A 26,144-nucleotide genomic window follows, 5' to 3' on the forward strand; every position below is an offset into this window, starting at 1 on the left:
GCATGTGGTGGTTCGTGGGGGAGAAGAAGCCCCTCCCGAGGATACCCCGGCACATTACATGGCACAGAATGTGGGGTTACATACTATAGTTTGGATTGAGAATTGGCACAAGGTGACACAAGGTGAAGGGGAATTAGCTTTCCCGAGGTACGGCTCATTTAGATTAGCGGTGCTGTACCAACTGAAGACGGTGATGGGGTCCTTAAAACCCTTGCCAAGACCAGCACAGTTTGAAGCATTACATGCGTGGATTAGAGCAGCGCATGATAAGGAAAAGGGAAGAAGTCAGGAGAGAATGAGGAAGTCGATTAGGGCATTTCAGGATGCCAAGTGGGACGCAGCGGAGAAAAGATGGAGAGTGCAGACAATTGAGGAAGCGAAACTGTATCCTGTGATAATAGATTCGACAGGGATACGCCATGTGAAAGCACAGGAGAAGGCACAGGAGGAAGATAGTGATTCCGATGATGGGGTATTGCAAAGATTGCTAGACGAGAGACCACCCCCTTATAATCCAGATGAAGCGGATGATAGGTGGGGTGAGAGGGGAGAAACTAGGAGGGTAACAATCCAGCCTGAGACTCGAGTGGAAGGGTTGGTTTCGTTTGAGACCGCGAGTTCACAGGGTCCGTCTGAGGCTAGTGGGAGGATTGAAAGAGAGATGAGGTTACCGGATGCCTTAAGGGTACCGGTCACCATTGGACCGATTGTGTCGATATACAGTCCGGAATCAGAGGAAAGAGAGAGGTCAGAACGAGTGGCAGAAAGAACGAGGAGAGAAAGCGGGGAAAGTGAGTTGGAAGGGGCAATTGCCCGACCTCCAAGCCCTGTACAATGGAGTACACCATTAGCAGCAGTATCAGACACATCTAGGGGCGAGGAAGACCAGAGATCGGAGAGGCCGAGGACTCTGATGGAGTCGAGATCAGATTTAAGGTCATGGGTGCCGCCAAAGAAGCAAATGACCTGGAATATGGGCAAAGCGGGGACAACTCCAGTTGCCTTTCAGAGCCCTTCTGCTCCCATAGAACCACCAGAAGAGAGGAGGGAGACGGAGCCAGAATGTGAATATGATGAGGGACGTGGAGCGAGTTGTCAGGTGTTGAAAGGAGCCTTGAAGGCAGGGATGATAGACGTAGTAAGGCTTAAGGCGGAGGCAGATGAAATTATATATGGAAGTCTACCTCTTGAGAGGATAGTATCCTACAGTCCAGATGACCTGTTTTTCGTGGCGAAAGATGTGACGCGGAAAGCACGAATGGCACACGAGAAATTGAGGGGATTGGCGAAGGAATATGGTGTGGATCTGTCCAAGACTAGAGCATTGCAAGGAAGCCATAGGATGCATTATACAGAGCGGGAGCTAGAGGAGAAGAGGGTTGTTGGTCTGAGGTCACATACTAGAGAACTGATCCTAGCCATGCGGCCATGGTTGACGCTTGATAAATGGGAAGAGAAATGGTCAAAGAAAAAGACCCCAAGGGGAGCGGACGGAGGAACTCCGGCAGAGGGGTTGCTATTAGCTAAGACCTTTCCCCTTAGGGAAGTGGCGAATGGAGGATATGTGCATGTACCATGGAGCAGGGGGGATTTGGCATCATTTACGAATGATTTTCCCAGGCTCAGGGAGAAGCCTGCAGAGTGGTACAAGCAAGTTGAGCGTTTTGTTAAGATTTCGAAGGTGTTGTGGATAGACCTGAACACCTTATTTGATATCGTGGTTCCGGGGGATCTGTGGAACGCATGTAAAATTGCTGTTGATTGGCCGGACTATGAGCCTGATAGGAACATGATTACAAATGGTCCGTCGCCCGTAGTGATGAGGCTTTACGATAAAGTAATTACCTGGTTGAAATCGAAGGTTTCACCCCAAGACATTGATTGGGTGAAGATAGATAGGACGGTGCAGGAGCCAAAGGAGACAGTACATGAATTCTATAAGAGACTTTTGAAGGCTTTTAAGCAGTACAGTGGCCTAGATGAGCTGGAAACGAAGGATATGGGACAGTTTGTGTCTAAGTTCGTGCTGGGTTGGAAGCCCGAGGTCAGTCTCATGATACAGCAGCATTTGATCTGTTGGCAGAATAAGCCTGTAGATGAGATCTTGCGGTACGCCAGGTACTGCACGGATGAGATTGAGTCAAAGCACAAGAAGATGAAGGATAACCTATTGCTCATTCAGATGCAAGCTGCTCAGGGACCGCCGAATGGGGGTCCGGTGGTGCGGAGACAGGGAAACTATCAGACAGGGAATCAGAACGCGCAGGGTCAGGGAAGGCCGAGGCCCGTTGACCCTAGGACAGGCATAGATGTAGCGATCTTGAAGAAGACGACTGCTTGTCACCAGTGTCACCAGGTGGGACATTGGAGGCGCGAGTGTCCCTTGAACCCCTATAATCAGCCGCAGATGGAGGGAGGAATGGGTCAGGTCCCTGGGGCGGAACAGGTACAGACGGTGACTGTACCGAGAATGATGCAAGGGGGGACCGGCGTCTCGCAGGTGCAGGTTCCCCAGCCACCCCGGATGCAGAACATACAGCAGGGAGCTCGGACTTATTTGCAGATGCCCATGTTCGAAGTAGGAGAGGAGAGGGATGCAGATCTGCTGGCACAGTTGAGTTTAGGTCGGGATGATGATTGCATACTTAGGGCCATTCTAGAGGTAGATCAGAGAGGACCCTTTGTGGAAGCAGAACTCGATGGACACCCTACTACCTTTTTGGTAGATACGGGGGCTACCAGGTCAACTATAAGATCAGCAGTAATTCCGGGGGTAGCCCTTTCGGGGGAATGCATACAAGTGGTTGGAGTGGCGAACAAGAGGCTAGTTAGCCCCTTGACAGAACCGATTCCAGTCAGGATAGGCAACTTTAGGGATCGACATCAGTTCGTGGTGTGCGATTCTAGTCCTGTTTGTCTGTTGGGAAGAGATTTGTTGTGTAAGCTCAATTGCACAATCTACTGTACCCCGAAAGGAGTAGAGGTACAGACAAGGGATGATGATGCGACCTTTAAGGTTGCAAATCAGCGGGTGTGCGTGGAAATGTACCCGGCTTTGACAGTGGAGGAGCTTCCACCGGACTTGAGGGAGTCTGTATCGGCCGATGTGTGGGATCTAAGCGGAGAGGAGATCGGCTTAGTCAGGGGAGTGGAACCAGTGAGAATACAGGTTAAGCCGAACGCGGAATTCCCGAGAACACCCCAGTATAAACTGTCGCCTGAAACAGTAGCAGGGATCAAACCTGTGATCGAGTCTATGATTAGGCAGGGAATACTGGTGGAGATCATGGGTAGTCCATGTAACTCACCCATTATGGGACTGCAGAAACCAAGTGGGAAGTTTAGGATAGTGCAAGACCTGCGGAAAATAAACGACATAGTTGTTCCATGTTGTCCAGTGGTACCGAATCCATCTGTGATACTGTTCCAGATCCCATGCGGAGCTGGATGGTTCACAGTGATTGACTTGTGTCAGGCATTCTTTTCGATTCCCCTACATGAAGAAAGTAGATTTCTTTTTGCGTTTAGGCTAGAGAATCGGATATTAACATGGTGTCGAATCCCACAGGGGTATACGGAGAGCCCGTCAATTTTTAATCAGCTCTTAAAGAAGAATCTTGAAGGTCTTGTGTTGCCGAAAAACTCTGTTTTGGTGCAATACATTGACGACCTGCTTGTCGCATCAGAGACAGAAGACGCTTGCAGGGTCGATACCATTGCGTTGTTGAATTTCCTGGGAGAGAACGGTCACAAGCTGCAATACTGTTTACCTGAGGTACAGTATTTGGGGCACAGAATTGAGAAGGGTAAAAGGAAAGTGTCTCCAGATCGCATTGATGCGATTCTGAGGATGCCAGTTCCCTCGACACAGAGGGAAGTTAGAATGTTTTTGGGAATGGTGGGCTATTGCCGCCAGTGGATCCCAAACTTTTCCTTTGAAGCGAAGCCTTTACAGCGGCTGACGCGAAAGGATGTAAGTGATCCGGTACCATGGGACGACGACTGTTTGAAATCATTTCTGAGGCTGAGAGAAGCCTTATGTAGCGCTCCTGCGTTGGGAATGCCGGATTACAACAAGGCATTTGCATTGTTCTGCTGCGAAAGAGAAGGTTGCGCATTAGCAGTGTTAACCCAGAATCATGGAGGTGTCCGTAGACCAGTTGCTTATTTCTCAGCTACTTTAGATCCAGTAGCTTCTGCGTTGCCCGGATGTCTCAGATCCGTTGCGGCAACAGGTGTCAGCATCGAGAGATGTGAGAGCATTGTGATGGGTCATCCTCTTACTGTACATGTGCCACATTCTGTTGAACTGTTGATGACTAGGACTAAAACGCAGCACCTCACGAATAATAGGCTGACTCGTTATGAGCAAGTTATCCTTGCAGCCGATAATGTGACACTGAAGAGGTGTGCTGTTTTAAATCCTGCTACATTGTTACCTGTTCCAATTATAGATGATAATGAAGATTGTGAGGACCATGATTGTCTCGACGTTACGGAACTATGCACCAAACCGAGACCTGACATTGTCGATGAACCGCTCCCAGTTTCAGATGAGATCTTTTTTGTGGACGGTTCATGCTTAAGAGACAGTGTCGGTCGATTGAGAGCAGCGTTTGCTGTATGCACCATCACGGGTGTGGTTGAAGCCGCTTGTTTAGAAGGAGTACACTCCGCGCAGGTGGCTGAGCTCATTGCCTTGACTCGTGCCTGTTTGGCAGCCGACAAGATCCGTGTAACTATTTACACGGACAGCCAGTATGGGTTTGGTGTGGTTCATGACTTCGGACAGCTATGGTCCCAGAGAGGGTTTATGACGTCTTCAGGTTCTCCTATAAGAAATGGTGAACATGTACGGAAACTGTTAAAAGCATTGCAAGGTCCTGATGAAATTGCTGTTGTTAAATGTGCTGCCCACACAAAGGGAAATGATTTCGTCTCGTTGGGAAACAACTACGCTGATGAAGTAGCTCGATTTTGTGCAGAACAGGGATGCAACTTCACTGAGACCCACGTTGAGGAAACTGGGGAGGAGGTGGTGTACGGTCAGATGCTAGCAATGGCAGACTCATGGGAGGAACTGAAACAGCTTCAGGAAGGGGTCTCGGATCAGGAACGTGACAGCTGGATGCGAGCTGGATGTGAGAAGGGAGATGTGGATATATGGGTTTCGAATGATGGACGAGCGGTGTTGCCGGAATGTTTATTGAATCCCATGGCGAGGTTGATACATGGTGCTGTACACCTTGGTAGAGACGCAATGATGAGAGTGTTTCGTCAGACTTGGTATAACCCGAAGTTTCGGGCAGTGGCTGAAACCGTGTGTCAGAGGTGTGTCACTTGTCAACAGATGAATGTGGGGAAAAGAACCGCTGTGACGTTGAGCCACATAGGGAGGTCAGGGGGACCTTTCAATAGGATGCAGCTGGATTTTGTTGAAATGCCGAAGTGTAATGGGTTGAGGTACATATTAGTGATAGTATGTGTCTTTTCCAGGTGGGTGGAGGCATACCCTACACGTAGATGTGACACGCTCACGGTAGCAAAACTATTATTGAGAGAACTCATTCCAAGGTACGGGTTCCCGACGTCCTTTGAATCGGACAGAGGAACTCATTTCCACAGCGAAGTTATGAAGTTGCTTTGTGCTGCTCTGAATATAGACCAGAAGTTACACTGTAGCTATAGACCAGAAGCTTCAGGGATAGTGGAGCAGGTGAATGGAACTCTGAAGGCTCGGATGGCGAAAGTGTGTTCGTCTACGTCTCTGAAATGGCCTGATGCCTTACCTTTGGTCCTTATGAGCCTCCGAAGTGTGCCTGATAGAAGGACTGGGTTGACACCCCATGAAATCCTCATGGGAAGAGCGATGCGTTTGCCTGCAATACCTGCTACTGCTCTGATAAATATCACTGATGATATGATCCTGGACTATTGTAAAGGCCTTGCTGACGTGGTCCGTTCTGTGTCTCAGCAGGTGCAGACAGCAACGGTTCCAGCTGCGAGTGACCGGTGCCACGACTTGGACCCAGGCGATTGGGTCCTAGTCCGAAAGCACGTGAGGAAGAGTTGTTTGGATGCTAGGTGGCGCGGCCCGTTCCAGGTGATTCTTGTCACGAACACAGCTGTCAAGTGTGGAGGTTTACCGAACTGGGTGCATGCTTCTCATACCCGTAGAGTTCCAGCACCCTTGGAAGATACAGCCCCTCTCGAGAACAAAGATCCCAGTGAGCCGACAGAGCCTCCTGAGAGGGCCAGTCAAGCTGTAAGGGTTGCTGAAGCGGCTGATGGTGCACTGAATCGAGTTGAGGAAGAACGTGAAAGAAGTACTGACCCAGAAACCGGCGAAAGAGCAAGAGGTGCAGTGGGTAGTACAGAATCAAGTTCGGGCGAAGAAGAGGAAGTCAGTGCACAGGGTATCGGGGAGAAGACCGGAGGTGCCACCGAAGCAGAAAGGGTTTGGCCCGCAAGACAGAACCGGGTAAACCTGAGGTTGGCTCCGGACACAGACCTTGCACCAGTTTCGGAAGAGCCAGAAGAAGAGTCAGGTGACGAGGAGAATCCTCAAGGTGTGAGAAGATCAAGGAGAACAAGAGTACCAAGTCGGAAGTACGCTTCACCAGAGTGGGCATATCAAGTGACTGATGCCAGGGTTACCGAGCACGGGAAGGTTGAGGTCGATGACATTGGTCAACAGTGTCCCGCTCCAGAGGGTGGAAGTGTTGCTGAAGGTTCCGGGATTGGAGATCGAAGGAATTTTGACGATTCATATTCCGAGTCCGCCATTCCTAAGTGTCATTCGAGGTATGATCTTGGACAATTTGGAGTTCCCGACGTTCACGACTGTGCCAGATCCACAAGAACTGATCATTCTTAAGCTCGAAATATTGCAAGGAGTTTTGGAACTGTTGGGACCAGCGCTTATGTTAGATTGATTTGAGAAGGTTGCAAGCAGAGAAGAAGATAACCTAGATCCGAGCGGAAGAAGAATAAAATTAGGGATTTTTCCGTTATAGAACGAAGAAAAGTTAGGGAGGTTTGCCTAAGTTCACGAAAGAGACATTAATGAGAAGAAGACATACCCTTTCAGAGACTGTATTGGACACTGAGTACATTCCGAAGATGGCAGATCCTGCAAACCCACATCGTAGGGCTAAACTGATAATAGGCACATTGATAGGAGTTGTGGTAGTCACCATATTTGCGGTAGTGATAAGTTCATACATGGTGGCTCACAGACAAGAGGGGAAGGTTCAGGGAGCACCCACACCTAATACCCCAGGGCAGAGAGGTGACAGTATCAGAGAACAGGAAATATCGAAGTTGAGGGATGATCGCAGACTCCACATGGATTTGTCAAAGGGTGACTTTAAGCTTAATGCGTATGCAAGGTTGCTGTATGAGTATGTTGATGCGATGGATGTGAAGGATTGCTATGTGTGTATGCAGTTGCCTGCTTCAGTGGATGAGGGTATCAAGTATCATCATCTCCCATTGACTTATGGGATTTCTTGTAGTTTATTACTCAGTTTATTTTATGACAGGAGACAGTTCGAGTATTTCTTTTCAAATTTTGATACGGTACTTCCTGAAGTTCCAGCAATCAAGCATTTGAACAAATATGATTCTAATAAGAAAGAGGACAGACTCCTGAAGTATTTTAGACCGACTATGAAGTTGGATACGGCGCATGCTCACAGGAATAACCTGACATGTGCGTTATCTGAGATAGAGAAGAAATTCATAGACCAGGTAGAGGACAGATACAGACGGTTGACCCAGACACGACACACCGGAGATAGCCCAGTAGATTGGACAGACGAGGAGAGGGCTCACAGATCCAAGGGAAGTTATGGACCAATAGCGTTAGATGAGGTACAGAGAGGGAATTTGTGTATTGGGCGGCCTCAATCCGATACGGATAAGGTCGCAGTAGGACATAGCACTTGTTCTCAGACTTTCACAGTGGAAGCCTCTGCTAAGAATTTTATGGTAGGTCCAGTAGAGGTAATTCCGACAGTATATTATGTATGTGGGAAGAATGCTTATGTCAGGCTACCTGCGAATTGGTATGGCATATGCTATTTGGCCATTATATTCCCGAAGATCTATCACACCGAGGACTTGGAGTTGTTAGAGATGAAGCGACAGTCCAGGAAACGTAGGGCTACGAACGCTGGTGCAGTGATTGGGGACATATACGGAGCAATGATACCTAGTATGGGTGTGGTGTTGAATGATGTGAAGATTAGGAGGTTGGCGACTGTGGTTGATGAGTTGTCTATGAACACGGCGAGATCTTTGTTGTTGGTGGCTGGAGAGATGTTGTCGATACGGAATATGGTTATGCAGAATCGCCTTGCTTTAGACGTATTATTAGCAAAAGAAGGCGGGGTCTGCAAATTATTGAAGGTTCAGGAATGCTGCACATATATTCCAGACAACACGAAGGAGATAGGGAAGTACATAGATAACATCACGACTATTCACAAGGAGATTATGGATTTGACGGAGGAGAATGTGTGGGAGAAGATTGGATTAGGCTTTGGAAGAGTGGGAACCTGGTTTGCGAATTTGGGAAGAGGATTTCTGGGATCAGTGTTGAAGCCAATTATCATTGCTGTGGTTTGCGTGATTTGTTTGTGGGGATGCGTGAAGGCATGGAAGTGGTATCAAGGAGGCAAGGTTGAAAGGGCTCTTAAGGCAAACGAGAAAAGGATGGCGAAGCTCCAGGAGCAGCAATATGAGAGTCTTAAGAGACTGGAGGGAGTTCGACATGGCCAAGTTATGACTAGCGCGGTTTAAATCAGTTCTAAAGAAGAGAAATGTAATGGTGTGATGACGGATGTCATCAAAGGGGGGAACTGATGTAGCGCTTAAAAGTTTGAAAATTGTAGGGGTGCATTATACTCACTGTTAGTCGGCACCCGCATATAATCAAATGTGTATCCAGGTATCTTGTGTGCAATGTATTATGAATTGTATAACCTATATCGATTTTAATAGAAGTGTTAGCTATGTACAAGCCCATTGTAAACGTGTTGGAGAAATGTATAGAGTTTAGTTTATGTGAAATGTAATGTGGTGTTAGAAATGTGCACCCTAGACTTCGTGTCTGTAGTTTGTTTAGCTTGACCACACATGAAAGAAAGACGTAAATGTCAATACTGTGATTGAAACCTGCTTGTGTAACCGAAGTAGTGGCCAGAATTCGCATATATCGTTGAGGCGAAAGGCCTGGTATTTTCTTATGTTAGCCAAGGGCAATAGGCCAAAAAGGATTTATTCCAGTAGAGGTTTTAGGCTGTAGTAAATTGCAACTTAAAAGATGTGAAGAATGTCTGCTTTGCATGATCTCACCCCAGGTGCAAGGACAGTTGCTCGTTAGTAGAGAAGCTCTTTGTTCACAAATTGACTTATGTAGTAAAAGCCAGACATGGGAGTGTATTGGAATGTGCCAATCGTAACTCCTAGTGCGGATGGCGTCTGGGACTCAAGGCCAAGCGATGGACGATGGAACTGGACAGCGCTCTGTGGAAATTTACTGAAAGACGACCCCGCAGAAGAGGAGGGGCAAAGGGCGTGTTCTGGGATTTGGGGTTCTGTATTAGGGACAGCGCCCCGAGGGTGGAAGCAGATCAGAGCAGCCCAGAGCAGAGGAAGGCTAGGCGAAGGGATAGAGGGGGCAACTTAGACCAAAGCTCTCTAAGTGAAGACTTCTTATGAAGTTTCACTCTGACACCTTTTATTCGATGAGGGTCTCAAGGGATTGCTAAGTAGGGATGTCATCTAGTGCAGAGTAGGGACAGAGATGATATGGTTCAGTGTCCCTAGTATCGACATTTGCTTGGTGGTGTTCTACCTCATGCTTTTAGAGATTGTACTTTTAGTTATTTTTAGCCGTATGCGGATTCTCCGTAGAGTAGCATTTGTGTTAGTGCCTATGTACTTGTTGTGCCTCGTATTGAGGACTTTGTATCTCCAAATCTTTATGCTGATAATAAAAACCAGAGAGCCAAGAGATTAAGTCTCGAGTCCTTGATTATGGCAAATTACGGACAGAAATTTTGATAATTGTGTTTTTCCCTCCACGCTATTGGGCAAGTAAAAAGGTTCATCTGACCAGAGTGGGTTCCAGTAGATAATTGCGAGATACTAAAATGGGCCGGAGCAGTTTGAAGAAAGGATGCAGAAGAGGCCTGAGAAACTGATTTGTATTTCAAAACCTTATATACAGTAGCAACATCAAACAATGTGATTGGCAGTCTGTTACACGGCACAGAAATAGTGCTATTCCTCGTTAGATGTTTACATCATTAACTCAGGATATGTACCGTCGTAGCAGCTGTGTCATCATTACTTACTTGGATCACTTGCATACTCCTTCCAGTTAAATGTTCTCACTGTTCTATTGTAAATTGTTCCATTTGCCTCCATTGTAGCATTAAAGTAGGAAGTCACATTTGTTTCATACGCGTCATCGTCCGGAGGCCACTGCAGACATTTATTCCTCAAGTTGCCCATAAACAGCTGCAGTCCTATTAGGGCAAATACACTGAGACAAAACACGGTCAGAATCATGACATCGGAGAGCTTCTTCACCGACTGAATCAAGGCTCCCACGATAGTCTTCAAGCCTGAAAAGAGAACGGACATTTAGGTATTCCGAAAGGACGGGAGTTCGAAAGGTGAAAGAAAAGCAAAAAAGGCTTGCTCCATAATACCATGCAGCAGCATCACTGATTCAGTTCACGTAAATATTTCAAAACAAAAGTCTAAAAAGCCCAAGACAACTTCTGAAAACGAACGGCATACACTCTAAAAAAGCAATTTGAAAGGAAAAGGCAAGCAATCGGTTCATTCAATCGGGACATGATCACTATGGGAAAAAGTAGTTGCGTTCACATTGCACTATTGCTGATAGTCCATGCTCTGCTATCTATCGTTTGTACCGTTAGTAGTGTGCAACTAGCTGTAAAGAGCCCAAAAATGCATTGTCATCTTCTATGTTTTTGTGATACCTCTTGTATTTTTTTTTAAGTTGACCCTAAATGTAATTTCCAATCCCATGCTGTTATCTGTAGTCATCCTCTTAAATGGTGAACATCAAGTATCAATAAAAGCATGCAAGAAGCCATTTCGATGACGTCATAATTTGAGTGCCAAGTGACTGCAGGCTATATCAAGTCATATATTATTCTGACTTGCCTCGTTTGGCTGCAGACTACGTCACTGACCTTGCTGGTATGATTCTTAGCACTAGTTAATCCCAAAAGGTAATAAGCTTTGTATGTAGAGAGTGCAAAAAAGCAGACTTAACATCCAAAGCTGCAACCATAAGAGAGGATGACAATTATAGTATTTCATGCAAGCATTAGTTAATTTTTGAGGCCAGCTGGAAATACAACGGCTTGTATTTCTTCGTCTGCGCTCATATGTTAGTGGCCATTTGTAAGCTTTCAAGAGTCAGCTCAAAGGTTTAATCTGGCTCTCACCTGGAATGCCAAATTTTGTTTTCAATGCTCGGAGAAAGAACCCCGAATGTTCTTGTCGATGTCATATTGCCCTGGTCCAAAACCTCTGCAAAAATATTGTGTATGTAACAGACAGTTTCACTCACAAACACAATGCCAGGAGGACACAAGAAAACAGTTGGACGTAGACATGTATTTAACACCTCCCACCAACCACTACTTCTTACCTGGAATCACAGAAATAGTTTTCAAAGCTCTTAACACTCTGAAAGTTCGAAGAGCTGAAACATTGCCTAGGTTTACAAATTCTGTTACATACCTGTAGAATTAAATCACAATTGTTCAGAATTATCACAACAGACATTAACTTTATCTTTGTCGACTTGGTGTCAAGATTACATATGCTCACAAATCAGTTTATTAGTAACAGACACTAAGAACTAAAATCAGAAAAGAACAGTTTCTATTAAAAAAACCTTAAAAACATTCATAGCAACTCAAAAACTTAACCTGTTTTGCATTCATTAATGCTGAATTTAGTCACATAACACCAGTCTTGGGGTATATTTACTAATCTTTCACGCAACACAGGGCAGCAAGCAAAGTATTGCGTAAAGTGAAAGAGCAGAAATGCTCCATAGTTACAAAGATTCAGAGCATTTCTGCTCTCTACTCGTGCTGGTGCACTGAGTGCTGCCTATCGCCCAATGCAGGCACCCTTGCAAAGTAGTGCAAGAGTGCCTGTGTTACAGACTGTAATGTTTTAGTGCAGGAAGGTGTAGATTCCTGCACAAAAACATTCCTCTCTTGCACTATGGTGTAAAGGTGCCTGAATTTGCGATGGGTAGGACACAGTGCACCAGCACAGGGAGAGAGCATCCTTAGAGGCATTTTCCTCTTTCTATGTGTACTGCAGAATGCTGTGCATGTGAAAAGAGGAAAGAACAACAAGAAATAAAGATATTTCTTCTTGTTACGCCACACTGGAGAAGGTGTAGCACTTTGACACATTCCCAGGTTCACTAGCTCCAGTTAATATAAGAATCCCCAGAATCCATGGGTGAAAAGTAACATAAGCAACGCAAGCCGCTTTGTTATGTTACAATTCTTTACAAAGCCTCACAAGGCGGGGCAAATAGCCCTTTGCGTGGTTTGTAAATATTACTGAAGCGTTAGCATTCTCCTTGCGTAGCTTTGCACAAAGCAAGAACAATACAAAGTCCTAATCAATCTGGCTCTAAGTCATTACTTCTCTGATGGCTTGTTGAGTGCACATAATTTGTTGTTTCTTCCTAATCTGTTCCATGTGTTCATCCAGTGACAAATAAGAATGCTATCTTTCCGCACCGTACCTCTAATTCATTCTAGTCCTTCATCAGTTATATGGAGGCTACTTGTCAGACGCCCTGATGCTTTTATTTACCTAAATGTCCAACAGAAGTCCCCCTGTATTTCTAGTTGCATCTGAGTGGGCTTCTTTATTTATCTTCATTACTGTTTTAGTTGCTGTTCCACATGCTGAAGCTGACAGAACAGTATACATCTTATGTTATCACAGTACTACTTTTGTGGTGGACCTTGTTGGCCTTCTTGGGATGGACAGCCATAAAATGAACTGAACTGCTCCATGTGTAAAGCAACACACAGCTTCTCAAGAGGTGCATCAGGGAGAGGGTGCGAACTGCTCAACTGCTTGTATGTGAACACCTGAGATGCACAGTCCAAGAGGTATACTCGAGCAAAGTGATACACCATGCTAAAGCAGATGCACCTTTTCGCCAACGACATCTTGCAAAAGCAGGTATACTCGGCTTGACACATAAAGCCGCTCAGGATTGCACAAGCTGCAGGGCACAATGTATGCTTGAGAGACACCAGAGGTCAACAATGCCTTCCTTTAGTTGATGACCCAAGTGCCTGTGGAAAAGCCAAGGAATAGTGTAAACACACTTCACGGAAGAGAGCTCTACTGGAAAAGTCACACAAATGATGGACGAAATGCGGAACAAATCAAACATTCATCCCCAGTCAAGAGATCTGGGGTAAATCCATTGTTCTTTTGCTCACCATACCTCCCAAGTTTAGACCCAGCCATATACAAATCAGTCATACCCTGCTCCTCATGGGAACAGTCATGTCTGAACTGCCAAGTCAGGTCTTCTCTGGACCAGATACGAGCATACTGGGACCGGTTTCGGGGCATCACCCCTTTATCAGACAGGCTAGCTTGAATCCAGTGTTCAGTGGGCCCAGGACTCACATCAGGGGCATACCCGGCGCACTTCGGGTGAGAAAGCAAAAGACACACAGATGATGGACGGAATGCAGAGAAAATCAAAAATTCACCCCCAGTCAATAGATCTGGATTAAATCCATTGTTCTTTTGAAAGTTTGTTCAGTTCAGCACTCCATCCATCACTGGAATGGTGTGGCGTGCAAATAAACAATGGATTTAACTCAGATGTGTGACTGGGGGTGAATGTTTGATTTATTCAGCATTCCGTCCATCATCTGTTCTTTTTGCATTTGGCGTCCTAAGTGGGATGGGTATGCCCAGACGTGGGTCCCATGCTCGCTACACCACCAGATTCAAGTTAGCCTAGTTGATATGGGGTGTTACCCTGAAACCAGTCCCAGGATGCTTGATTCTGGTACAGGGACAACCTGACTTGGCAGTTCGGGCTGAACTGTTCCCTTAGGCTGAGTCTAAACTGGAATGGTGTGGCGTGCAAAAAAAATGATGGATTTAACCCAGATCTGTGACTAGGAGTGAATGTTTAATTAATTCAGCATTCCGCCCATCATCTGTTCTTTTTGCATTTTGTCACCCTAAGTGGGATGGGTATGCCCTGACGTGGGTCCGGTGCTCGCTACACCACCAGATTCAAGATAGCCTGGCTGATGAGGGGTGTTACCCTAATACCGGTCCCAGAATGCTTATTTCTGGTCAAGGGAAGACCTGGCCTGGCAGTTCGGGATAGACTGTTCCCGTATGGAACAGGATCAGGACTAATTTGCATATGGCTGGGTCTAAACTGGAATGGCGTGGCGTGCAAAACAACAATGGATTTAACCCAGATCTGCGAGTGGGGTGAATTTTTGATTAATTCAGCATTCCGTCCATCATCTGTTCTTTTTGCATTTGTCGCCCTAAGTGGGATGGGTATGCTGAGATGTGGGTCCCATGCTCGCTACGCCACCAGATTCAAGCTAGCCTGGCTGATGAGTGGTGTTACCCTGAAACCAGTCCCAGGATGCTTGTTTCTAGTCCAGGGAAGACCTGGCCTGACAGTTAAGGCTGGACTGTTTCCTTAGGGAACAGGGTCAAGACTGATTTGCATATGGCTGGGTCTAAACTGAAATGGTGTGGCATGCAAAAAAAAAAGATGGAATTAACCCAGATCTATGACTGGGAGTGAATGTTTGATTAATTCAGCATTCTGGTCATCATCTGTTCTTTTTGATTTTGTCGCCCTGAGTGGGATGGGTATGCCCTGACGTGGGTCCCGTGCTTGCTATGCCACCAGATTCAAGCTACCCTGGCTGATGAGGTTTGTTACCCGATAACCGGTCCCCGGATGCTTCTTTCTGGTCCAGCGAAGTCCTGGCCTGGCAGTTCAGGCTGGACTCTTCCCTTAGGGAACAGGCTCAAAACTGATTTGAATATGGCTGGGTCTAAACTGGAAGGGCGTGGTATGCAAAAAAACTATGGATTTAACCCAGATCTGTGACTCGGGTGAATGTTTGATTAATTCGGCATTCGGTCCACCATCTGTTCTTTTTGCCATTTCTTGTTAAACACAGACCAAGGGTTGATTGGACAAAGACAGGAATTACCCTGTACACCTGAGTGACATCCTATCAACTGAAAGACACTTCACCTAAAGAGGAGCTGTGATGAAAATAGATTTCAATGAGGGCATTTGGAAAAAATGTAATCTGTTCTATCACTTACACCTTGATCAATAATTTGAGTGGTATTAATTGATGTGTCATACCAATCATAACCTGATAGGGATAACAGAAAAATTATTTCTCATTCCGTAGTATATCTAGGGTACTGCTGGCTTATATCTAAGAGCATATCACAGATACCCCTTGCAGAATGCTATCATGGATTACTAACTCCCCAAATAGTGCATATTAGATACCCAGACCTGCAAGTGGAGGATACTTTTGAAATAGTCCATCACTTTGCCTGACAACCACAAAGGTATCAATAAGAACATTGCATTTCACTAAGGGCATAACAGCTACCTTGAATAGCCCAAGCAAAAGAAGCAGTGGTGCTACGTATTTTTTCTAATTTAGACACTACCATACCCACTAACTGCCAACCCTGAAGTAAAAACTCAATCCCAAAGCATATCTAAATGAAACGCAGATCTCCACAGAGATCTACCACAATTTATTTATGTATTTCTTTAAAAAGGTTTATATAGTGCGAACAAGACCCATGAGGGTATCAGAGAACTTTACAATTGAGCAATAGAGAGGGGGCCTATAGATCAGACAACAGGGTAGCTGAAGAGTACAGGGGGAGAAAACTGTATGTCGGCACAAGGCATAATCATAACCAGTGATGATAACAATAAGTAAGATCAATGGAAGAACCTGGCACAATCTAAAGTCCAGGCATGTGGAGATGTGGCAAACACTGAGCTGGAGTGTGTATCTTGATATCTAATACATACATAATTTTTTCTGTTGTCATCCAGGTCCTTTTAGTACACCTACCCTCAGAGACTTTTATTATGGAAATATGTAAATTTGAACCGACTATGTGTTGATGTTTTCAAGAAAATGTGGAGACAAGCATAGAAGTAAGTTTCTTTTTAAAGGTAATGCATTCTTGAGCTACAGACAGTGATTTTGCTCAAATCACTATCTGTAACATTGTCTAACACACCATGCTTAACATGCTCAAAATGTGCAAAGCTTGCATGCTCCGTGAAGCACCACTTCAAGACATACTTTTGATGGGGTAGGCAGGCATAAAATTAACATTCTCAAGCAACAGCGGCTATCATTTCATGCTATACTTTCCAGTTCATTAAAAACATATCCGGCCACCAGTAGCTCATTTAACATCACAATATAAAACATATATATGCTTTGTTTATAAGCATTGCTGCAAATGTCTATAGCAAAATAAATCCGCGATACAATTTGCTTGAATGAGTTTAAAATATGTTTCCTATCTCCATTCTACTGTCATCACCTAGTCACTCCTGGTGTTATGTCTCTTTCCACTATCTCTTTCTAAAATAAACAGCAGAGATATATGATATTTCCACATACATCCAGGTAAGCAAAGTTTTGAAACGTTTCCATCTAACTGAAATACCAAAATGACCGCCATAAGTAGGTAATGCCCTCTAAATCACATTCAAAGGTGGCCAATGCCTACGTGTTTTTAAAGACCAAGTTGTGGCTTCTGTTATTTCCAACCACCAGGCCCTCCTCCACATCTCACCAGATCCAACAGATGCTGGTCACACATTGTCCTAAATGGTTAATCTAATTTCTAACACAAAGAAAGTCCTTCACTAGGACTGCATGTCCCCTGAGGCATTCAAAGGCTTCAATGCCCTCGCCACTGATCTTTCTTTCCTAATGCTGATCTCCACACAATTAACTCAAACTGATATACCTTAGACATAAAACGTCAAATGCTGGTTTTGGCTCTGGATAATGGCCCGGGGTCCTCTCATGCCTCTTAAATTGCAACAAATACTGTGGACTCTGTGACTCAAAGCACATATTCAAAGTGCAGCTTGGGAAAAAGTCCCACACTAACTGGTATTACTGCTGTTTTGAATAATATCTGGGCCTCCATCTAGGCTCACCCTATTCCAAATGGACAGGAAAACTCCCAACTCACTGAACTGTTAGATATAGTCCCAGTATCCTTCAAGGTGGTCATTCAGTTGATATTCAGCCAAAAAACCCTTAAACTGGGAGCGCCCTACAGCCTCCTTCTTCAATGACATGTCCTTTTCAGGATTCATTATATAATTCACGTGTAATTATGTCCAAAAACTGAGTTAATTAACCAAGATCTTTGAAATACACCCAAACTGAACACATCCAAGTTAAATTAAGACTCAAAATCTGAAAATATTGCCAAGAAATTGTTGTAAAATACGTTTGTTGCTGAACATCCCTAGGTTCTAGAAATAAATACCTTTGATGTGCAGAATGTTTTCTTTTCTCTCGTATTTCAGAAGCTCTTCCTTTACTACAGTGTACACTGCATACCAGTCAGTGATGATTTGTGTCCCCCTTATCTTCCTGCATAAACACCATTATCCGTGTAATCATGATAATGCTTAGTTTTCCTCCAAAAATTGTCTTTGGTCTCCTCAGCCTTTATGGCGTCATGCACTGTGCTCCCTCACGCTATGTACCTTACTTCTGTAGATTAATGCATCAATGCATGTCAACCACTGAGCAACATGAAGCCATTGTTAATGGAATATACAGTTCGTTGTGGCAGCCAGAAACTAGAAATGTATAATAAAGAATTAATCTAGGAAAATCATCTTTTCAAGCTATAGCTGAAGTAAAATCTTTCCTGTGCCTCCAAATAGCCATACAATTAAGGAACTGTTATTTGCTACTATAAGTGAGTCAAAAAAAAAAAATCTATTTTGAATGAAATGATATTTTATGATACTTACGCCATTAAAATTACACTGAAATCCAGCCAATTCCATGGGTCTCGAAGGAAAGTAAACTTTTCTAAACAGAAGCCCCTAGCAAGAATCTTAACAAGTGATTCAAAGGTATAGATTCCAGTGAATGTGTACCTAAAAAAGGAACCATGAAACAGTTAATCGTATCCATATTTCTGCTTTAATTTAAGTAACAAATTAGAGAAAACAAAGGGCATCATTTTGGCAATCGTTTGTAATTGAAAACATAAAACTACAAAGCACACAGCTCAACCTCAATCCATCCAACTCATAAGGGAAAACTATTTTAAAAAGTGTTGATATAAGTACAGTGAAATGAAGCACACACGAATCAGGCCCATTAACAATACAGCATTAAGGAACATTTCTTTAAAATAAAAGACAAACATTATAACAGAAGCAATAAGGGACACAAGTTGTAAAAACGGTAGGAGGACGGGGGTGGTCGATTGAAAAAAACAGAAAAGAAAAAGCATGAATATAATAGCTACTGTGGAATAGCCAAATTCAGTCTACGCCAAAAACAAGATAAGACAATTATTCTAAGTGTTCGAATGCACATAGAACTCAGGAAAAAATACAATAGATTTGCTGGAAAATACTTCACAGTTTTGATGAGTGAATGTGAATTAAAGCGTTTCGTTCCCTACGTACGTAGGACATTTTACGCATTTCTGAAGGTATCTGTCAATTGATGCTTTTTAAAGAGACTTAAAAGCTACTTAGCAACCAAGATTATCATGAAAACAAACTATTTCATGCCGTTGGAGGATGACTGAAGGATTTTTCATTACTAACCAGAGGCTGCTGAATAAAAATCATGAAAAATAAAGTTCTTTTCTCAAGCTAAAAGCTCATTACGTCACCAATTGTTTAAAAAGATCGAAATTGGGCTCCGAACTTCAGGGTATTGTGCCACAGAAAATCAGTTTCATCCCCAATGGGCACTACCTTTTTCATACTGAGCGCACCTGTTATTAATGGAGGGGTGTGTGGTTCCTTCAGTTATAGGGAAGGGGTCTGAAGATATTGTGTGCCGAGTTCCTGTATTTGCACACATGATTTACCCATCTTAATGATGGTATTTGCATTTCCTCCGATGCATATCACAGTTCTCCATATGTGGCGAGGCAAGGTCTGCTCTCTCATTGAATTTGGTCCTGGGAAGCCCCTGATCTGAGGCTCTATTTGCCACTATGGCCTTTGAAAGGCTGGTGAACTGCATTCACTCTCATGGAGAATTTGATCTCCCCATTAAAGGTCATGGGCTTTCTGTCACACTTACAAGGAGTAACAGGTGAGCGGTTTTATAAAAAATAATGGCTGCTCACTCAGGTCTGGTGGTAATTTTGTAATTAAAAGGTGAAATATGTTTAAACAAACATAAACTACTTTGACTTAGTGTTGCTGGTATGTTCTTCCGTGGACCTAAGCATGGGAGGCTACCGAGTTTGGTAATGCTCAGGAACATCTTCATTTTCTCACCCCATTCCTACCATCACCAGTAGCTTACTCCTTCACCCCCTACCTCATCATTACTCTATGCAGTGGCACTGCAGTGACTTTAAATCTTACTTTTAATTGATATTAACATCATTAGAAGTGCAATTTTCAAATTCCTCATATCCTCTAGTCAAACTACCATAGTCGACTTTTCCCCATCATCTTCTATAGAACTTCAAGCAGTCTTGTGCCCCATCTGACATGTTCTACTCCTAAATATCTCTAGTCCAGAGTTTCGACTTGGCTTTTTTAATGAATGAATGAGTACTTGGAAAGCGCATGGCTACCAAAGGCCTCCCAGCACTAATGACAAAACCAATTACCGACAGAAAGGAGCATCAGGGGAACAGCAGAGCCTTCAGAGATTTACGAAAGGAAAGGTGAGTAGCCTCGAGCCGAATATGATCTGGAAGTTGATTTCAACTTTTCGACAATATAATGGAAAACATCCTACCACCACTCCGTGCTCGATTAACTCTCGGGACTGCTGCAAGACGTTTCTTTCCTGAGTGTAGTGTTCTTTTTGGGATGTAGGGGTGATGATAGTTCTGAGAATCGGAGGTGCCCTAGAGGACAATACCTTGTGAGCAATGCACAGGGCCTTGAACTGAATTCTCTCTGCCACTGGCAACCAGTGCAGAGAGATAAGCAAGGGCTTTGCCGTTGCCCGATAAGGAGCCTCCATAAGGGAGCGTGCAGCACAGTTTTGCACCATTTGAAGCTTTTTAATGGTAGCGCACGAGGAACCAAGATAGAGCACATTAGCGTAGTCGAGCCGTGACAAAATCAGGGCCTGCACCAGCAATTTCCCTGCAGTAAAAGGGAGCAAGGGTAAGATTTTCCCAATTATTTTGAGGATTCCAAAGCAGGTAGCAGCTACCTTACGTGCCTGCTCCTTAAACTCTAGTTTGTGATTGAACCATACCCCAAGACTTTTTATGTGTTCTTTGGGTGTGGGCATAGTTCCTAAACATTTAGGCCAGAAAGCACAAGGATTGATGTTAATGGGTTTTCCCAAAAACATCAGTTCAGTTTTTGCAGCATTGAACTTTAGAAAGGAGTTATCCATCCAAGCGGACACTTTCTCCAGGCAATTGGTCAGGCAAAACTGTTTATCATCCATCTGATTAAGGGACACAATTAGCTGCGTATAATCAGCGTATGAGATGATCTTGACCCCAAAAGGCTTGACCACTTCTGCCAAAGGTCTCATATACACATTGAAAAGCGTGGGGCTCAGGGAAGAGACCTGAGGAACCCCACAGCGCACAGGCATTCTTTCCGAGATAAAATTGTCCTCAAAGACTTGAAAAGACCTAGCTCTAAGGAATGACTCCAGCCATTTAAGTAGGGCTCTCCATAAGTCTTTCAATCAAAAGTTGGTGGTTGACTGTGTCAAAGGCCACGCTGAGATCGAGTAATACAATAGCTGCGGACCCACCGACATCTAGAATTTTCCTTGATTCCTCAACCACTACTAGCAAGGCAGTTTCAGTGCCCTGCTGTGGTCGTAATCCAGTTTGAGAGGGGTGCAGGCGATCGTTCTCCTCCAGAAAGGCGGAGAGAATAGAGTTAACACGTTTTTCGCAAATTTTTGCGAACCCTGGTAACAATGAAATTGGCCGATAGTTAGCAAAAATTTCCGGATCCAAGGTAGGTTTCTTTAAGAGGGCTCTAACCATGGACCGTTTCCATGGAGATTGGACAATCCCAGTGGACAATGAAAGGTTAATGAGGTCAAGAATAACTGAACTAATGGAATCAAAAACCTGATTTATAAAAAACGGAGTTATCACATCCCTGGGAGAGCCAGATTTCAACTGATGAGAATAAGCTTTTAGAGATTCCAGGTCCATGGGGGGAGTGGTCTCAATACCTGGGACTGGAGGTTTGGCTGAACTCTCTGGGAAGGAGATATCTATAAGTCCTGAGGTAGGAGGGAAGGTAGAATAGATGTCGTTGATTTTTTTTAAAAAAGAAATGCGCCAACTTGTTACACCGCCCTAAGGGGTCAGCTGCAGGAAGAGGAGGCTCAGGTTGCTTAAGAAGGTGTTTAGCAATGTAAAAAAAATTCCGAGGGGAATTGGAGGCTGAAAAGATATTTTTTCCACAATATTCTGCTTGTGCCAACCTAATTTCAGCCTTATAGATATTGATGGCTTCTCTATACTTCGATTTCTCGAATACCGAGAAATCCTTTCTCCACCTTCCTTCCAAGCGCTTACAAGTTTGTTTCTGCTCCCTAAGTTTGGGATTGTACCATTCTGAACGGTGACTATCTTTTGTGTTGGTCATCAGTTTTTTCGGGATTAGTGAATCTTACGACGTTTCCAGCCATCAAGTCACTTTGTTATTGGCTAGTTCAGGGTCATTACCTAGAATAGGTCTAGATTTTTCAAGGGTCGATGCCCAACAGTTAATGTCCAGTTTGGACCAGTTTCTATTCCAACTTTTTGACTTACCCCGAGGTTGCCCACCATCCTGATGTGTCCAGGCAAAGGGAATCAAAAAATGATCAGACCACGGTAGGGGAATATGTTTTCCTACTGTCAGATTATTAATATTAGAAAAGAGTGGGTCAAGAAGGTGACTTTTCTGGTGAGTGGGGCTAGAGACTTTAATCTTAAGAGCTAACGCACCTAGGCTGTCAATAACGGCTTCAGCATCCTTAGCGGATTCCTTATCAAAATGGAGATTAAGATCTCCTAAAACAGAAAAATTGGAGAAAGAGCCCACCAATCTAGCAATATTATCCGGGAGATCCCTAATAAAATGGCCACTGTGTCCTGGGGGAAGATAAATAAGGACACCAGTAAAGCTACACTTGGGGGAAAAGCCAAGGGAGAATAGGAAGCTTTCACAGTCAGAAATGTTATTAACAGACATGCGGCAGTTGAAGTTTTCTTTATACATGATGGCTAAACCCCCACCCCTGTTGAGTTCCCGGTCTAGTCTTTGGATAAGATAGCCAGCGGGAAGAGCTTGTACTACCGCCGGGTCCGAGGTGTCAGTGAGCCAAGTTTCGGTGAGCAGCAAGACGTCAAGATCTAGCTCATCCAGCAGTAAGTACAGTTCTGTAGTGTGTTTAGGTAGGGAACGACAGTTCAGGAAAGCCATATTAAAAATCGATGTTAGCAACTGGCTTGAGTTGATGATAGTCGAGGAAGGGATTCATTCAAACGGGCACTGGGTGCATTTGTTAACAATATTTGTAGGTGACATTGAAGGGACGCAAAGAGAATGTGGGCTCTGTCCGTAAGCAAGTAGCTGCTAAAAAGGTGTAGGAAAGCTTACCTTTTGGCAATGGATCAGGGGTCCTGGCCCCTGGTCCCGGCTGGGCGCGAACGGGCGCATATGGGCTTGCCTTAGGCGTGCCGGCGGCGCACCCGCTACGCACGTCCGCTGCGTAGCTGTGTCATCCGCCCCTTTAAAGGAGTGGTGGGCGTGATTGGTGTCGCAGCTAGACTGCTCGTTAACGTAGGAAAGCCCGTCTATGTGTCCCCCCGGAGCATTGAACACAGCTCCTTTCCGGAAATTAGTGCAAGCAGCAAAGTAAAGTGCAAATACGCAGAATTTAAATGGATCAAACAACTTAATTCAAGTTCTCCCCAATTCCTCCCAGAGAGCCCACAAATAAAAAATTAACATATAGTCTAAAAGCATAAAAACAGTTCCTAGCAGTAAGCCGCTGAGCCTCACCGATCCGCTAATGAACGGTAAAAAGGCTTGTCTAGCTGCGCGGCCACGTCATCCGCCCCTTAAAAGGAGTGGTGGGCGTGATTGGCGTCGCAGCTAGACTGCTCGCTAACGTAGGAAAGCCCGTCTATGTGTCCCCCCGGAGCATTGAACACAGCTCCTTTCCGGAAATTAGTGCAAGCAACAGAGTAAACTGCAAATACGCAGAATTATACGCAGAATTTAAATGGATAAAACAACTTAATTCAAGTTCTCCCCAATTCCTCACAGAGAGCCCACAAGTAAAAAATTCACATATAGTCTAAAAGCATAAAAACAGTTCCTAGCAGTAAGCCGCTGAGCCTCACCGATCCGCTAATGAACGGTAAAAGGCTTGTCCCTCTGTTATCTCTGGCTTGAAGCTAGGCAATATTGGATTTTAAAAAAAAAAGACCTTAGCATCACTGCACCGCTGCAACTATCTTTGTGCTTATTTTAATCATGCCTTAAAGTTACAAGCGTCTGTGACGTGTAAAGCTTCCTTTCCCATGCTTGCCGTTTGAGGTAAGACATTTCCTATTAGCCTCTTCAGCAGGTATAATGGTATCATTTTCTTTTGTTAATAAATATCGGTAGATTTCCAAATGCCTAGATGTAAAGAGGCCAAACAGGGCCGGACTGGGAACAGCAACCAGCCCTGGCAGATTGCTGCTCGACCGGCCCTTGGAGGGGGATGGAGGAGGAGGGGGCGAGTTGTGCTAGTAAAAAGCACCACTCCCACTTTTGCTATTGGGGGCAGATATTGCAGCACTGCTGCAAAACTGGCAACCACGGCCAGAAAGGTGATCAGTCAACCTTTGCAGAGGGCCTTCCACTGCGCAGCAACACGTGTCACTTAGTTTCGACTAACTTTTGAACCACATGAGCTAGAAAAAAAAGTTTTTTTGTTAAAATCTGCAGATTATACGGCAGATGATAGATTATGTGGCAAGTGTGGCAAATCCTCAACTACGCAAAAATCGCCATGGCCTTACAATGGCATAATTCCAGTAACCCTGCATATAGACACCACTAACGTAGGCCATATATAACACTAAGGGCAGGATGCCATGAAAGTAAAATGTAGGACATGTACCATTAGAATCTGGTACATTGCTCGACGCCTATCAACTCTGGCACCCTTCTTCTGAACTGACGCATCGCGTTCACTGCATGGAGAAGATCGACCCAGCCTGCACATGCAGGCGTCTACGTCAACGCATTTCGCTGTTTGTGACCAGGAAAGGTACTTTGTTCACCTGAGCCTGCGCAGGTCCTGTAGCCATCCGGTACTCCACCACAGAAGGCCCGAACTTTGACTTTGCCCTGGTCCAGTGAGACCTAAAGTAGTCTTTTTTGCGCTGCATGCTTTTAAGCGCTTTACCGCATTTATTCCTTTAAGATTCAATATCACAACTTTTATACATTGTATTTTTGTTGTTTTGGTCTTGTTTTGTTTGTAAAATATTCATCTAATTTTATAGTCCTGTGTGGATATTGCCCACACCTGGACCGCACCCAGACACATAGTATCCCTCCCCTCCACCACAGACACTCAGGAAACAAACTCTGGGCCCTCAGCCCAGGGCGCCGCAACATCAATTTCTATAGTGCATCCCCATGCCACACAACTGGACCCTTCACCTACTGTCACGGCCCTCTCCACTGCAGCATCAAATCTGCAGCACCAAAGCTTAAGGTATCAGAGGACCTATGGACACACACCCTCACCGCATCACTACTTCCCCCCCACAACTCTGATGAAGCCATCAAAAACTTCAATACCTGGATCACCCACTGTGCCAAATAAGTCACCCCCTCAAACCTCATGGACCCTACAAATCCCCCCACCATGCCATTTGGTTCACAGATGAACATGTCAACACCAAACGAAACTGCTAAAAACTGAAAAGGACCTGGCACGCCAACAAGACCCCCTTCAACAGTGAAACTCTCAAAAGAGCACTAAATAAATACTACTTTCACCTAAAGAATGACAAGAACGAGGCCCACAACAACTGCCTAAAAGCCAGCTCCAATCACAGCAAGGAACTCTTTGGTATTGTCACGAAGTTCTCCAACCCAAAGCCATCATTCCCTCCTAGAACCGCTGCAACTCCATCGCAGAGCTCTTCCACAGCAAAATTGCAACAATTTACGAACACTTCCACCTCCAACCTCCCCTTGAGACCCTCAGCACTATATACACCAACAAAGACAACACCCCAGCCACCATCTCAATCTGTGAGCCCCTCACCATGCCAACCACCGTCTCCCTCATAAACTCAATCCACTTCGGAGCTCCAAGGGATCCATGCCCTCACCACATGTTTGACAAAGGAACCGGATCCATCAGCAAGGACCTCACCCCCATCCTGAATGCCTCCATCACCCATGCCTACCTCCACACAGCATGGAAGCATGGAGAAGTTAAACGTCTTTCTTTTAAAACAAACCTCCCTTGACCTAGCAGACCATACAAAATTAATGTCCCATCTCGCTACTACCGTTCCCAGCCAAAGTCCTAGATAAAGCAATCAACACACAACTGACTAACCATCTCGAAGCCAGCGACCTCCCGGATCCCTCTCAATCAGGATTCCACACCAACCATACCATGGAAACTGGCCTCATAACAGTCACGGACGACTTCAAAGCCCTCATGGACAAAGGCGAAACTGCTACCCTGATCCTCCTTGACCTTTCTGCAGCCTTCCACACCATATCGCACTACACCTTCCTCCACGGCCTCCAC

The 26,144-nt window shown here is 44.8% G+C and overlaps 1 protein-coding gene across 1 annotated transcript in view; it reads right to left on the reverse strand.

Moving 5' to 3' along the window:
- The window catches only part of LOC146861242 (sodium channel protein type 2 subunit alpha-like), a 784,117-nt gene that overhangs the window by 559,251 nt on the left and 198,722 nt on the right, over nucleotides 1–26,144 (reverse strand). Inside the window, exons 5-7 of the mRNA XM_085645402.1 lie at nucleotides 18,158–18,286; nucleotides 11,702–11,793; nucleotides 10,365–10,637 (exon numbers count right to left, since the gene is read on the reverse strand). Of these exons, the coding sequence (XP_085501528.1) occupies nucleotides 10,365–10,637; nucleotides 11,702–11,793; nucleotides 18,158–18,286 (494 nt within the window). The remainder of the gene's footprint in view (nucleotides 1–10,364; nucleotides 10,638–11,701; nucleotides 11,794–18,157; nucleotides 18,287–26,144) is intronic.

This window comes from Triturus cristatus, chromosome 3_1, assembly GCF_964204655.1.
Source record: "Triturus cristatus chromosome 3_1, aTriCri1.1, whole genome shotgun sequence".
In the NCBI taxonomy this organism is placed as follows: domain Eukaryota; kingdom Metazoa; phylum Chordata; class Amphibia; order Caudata; family Salamandridae; genus Triturus; species Triturus cristatus.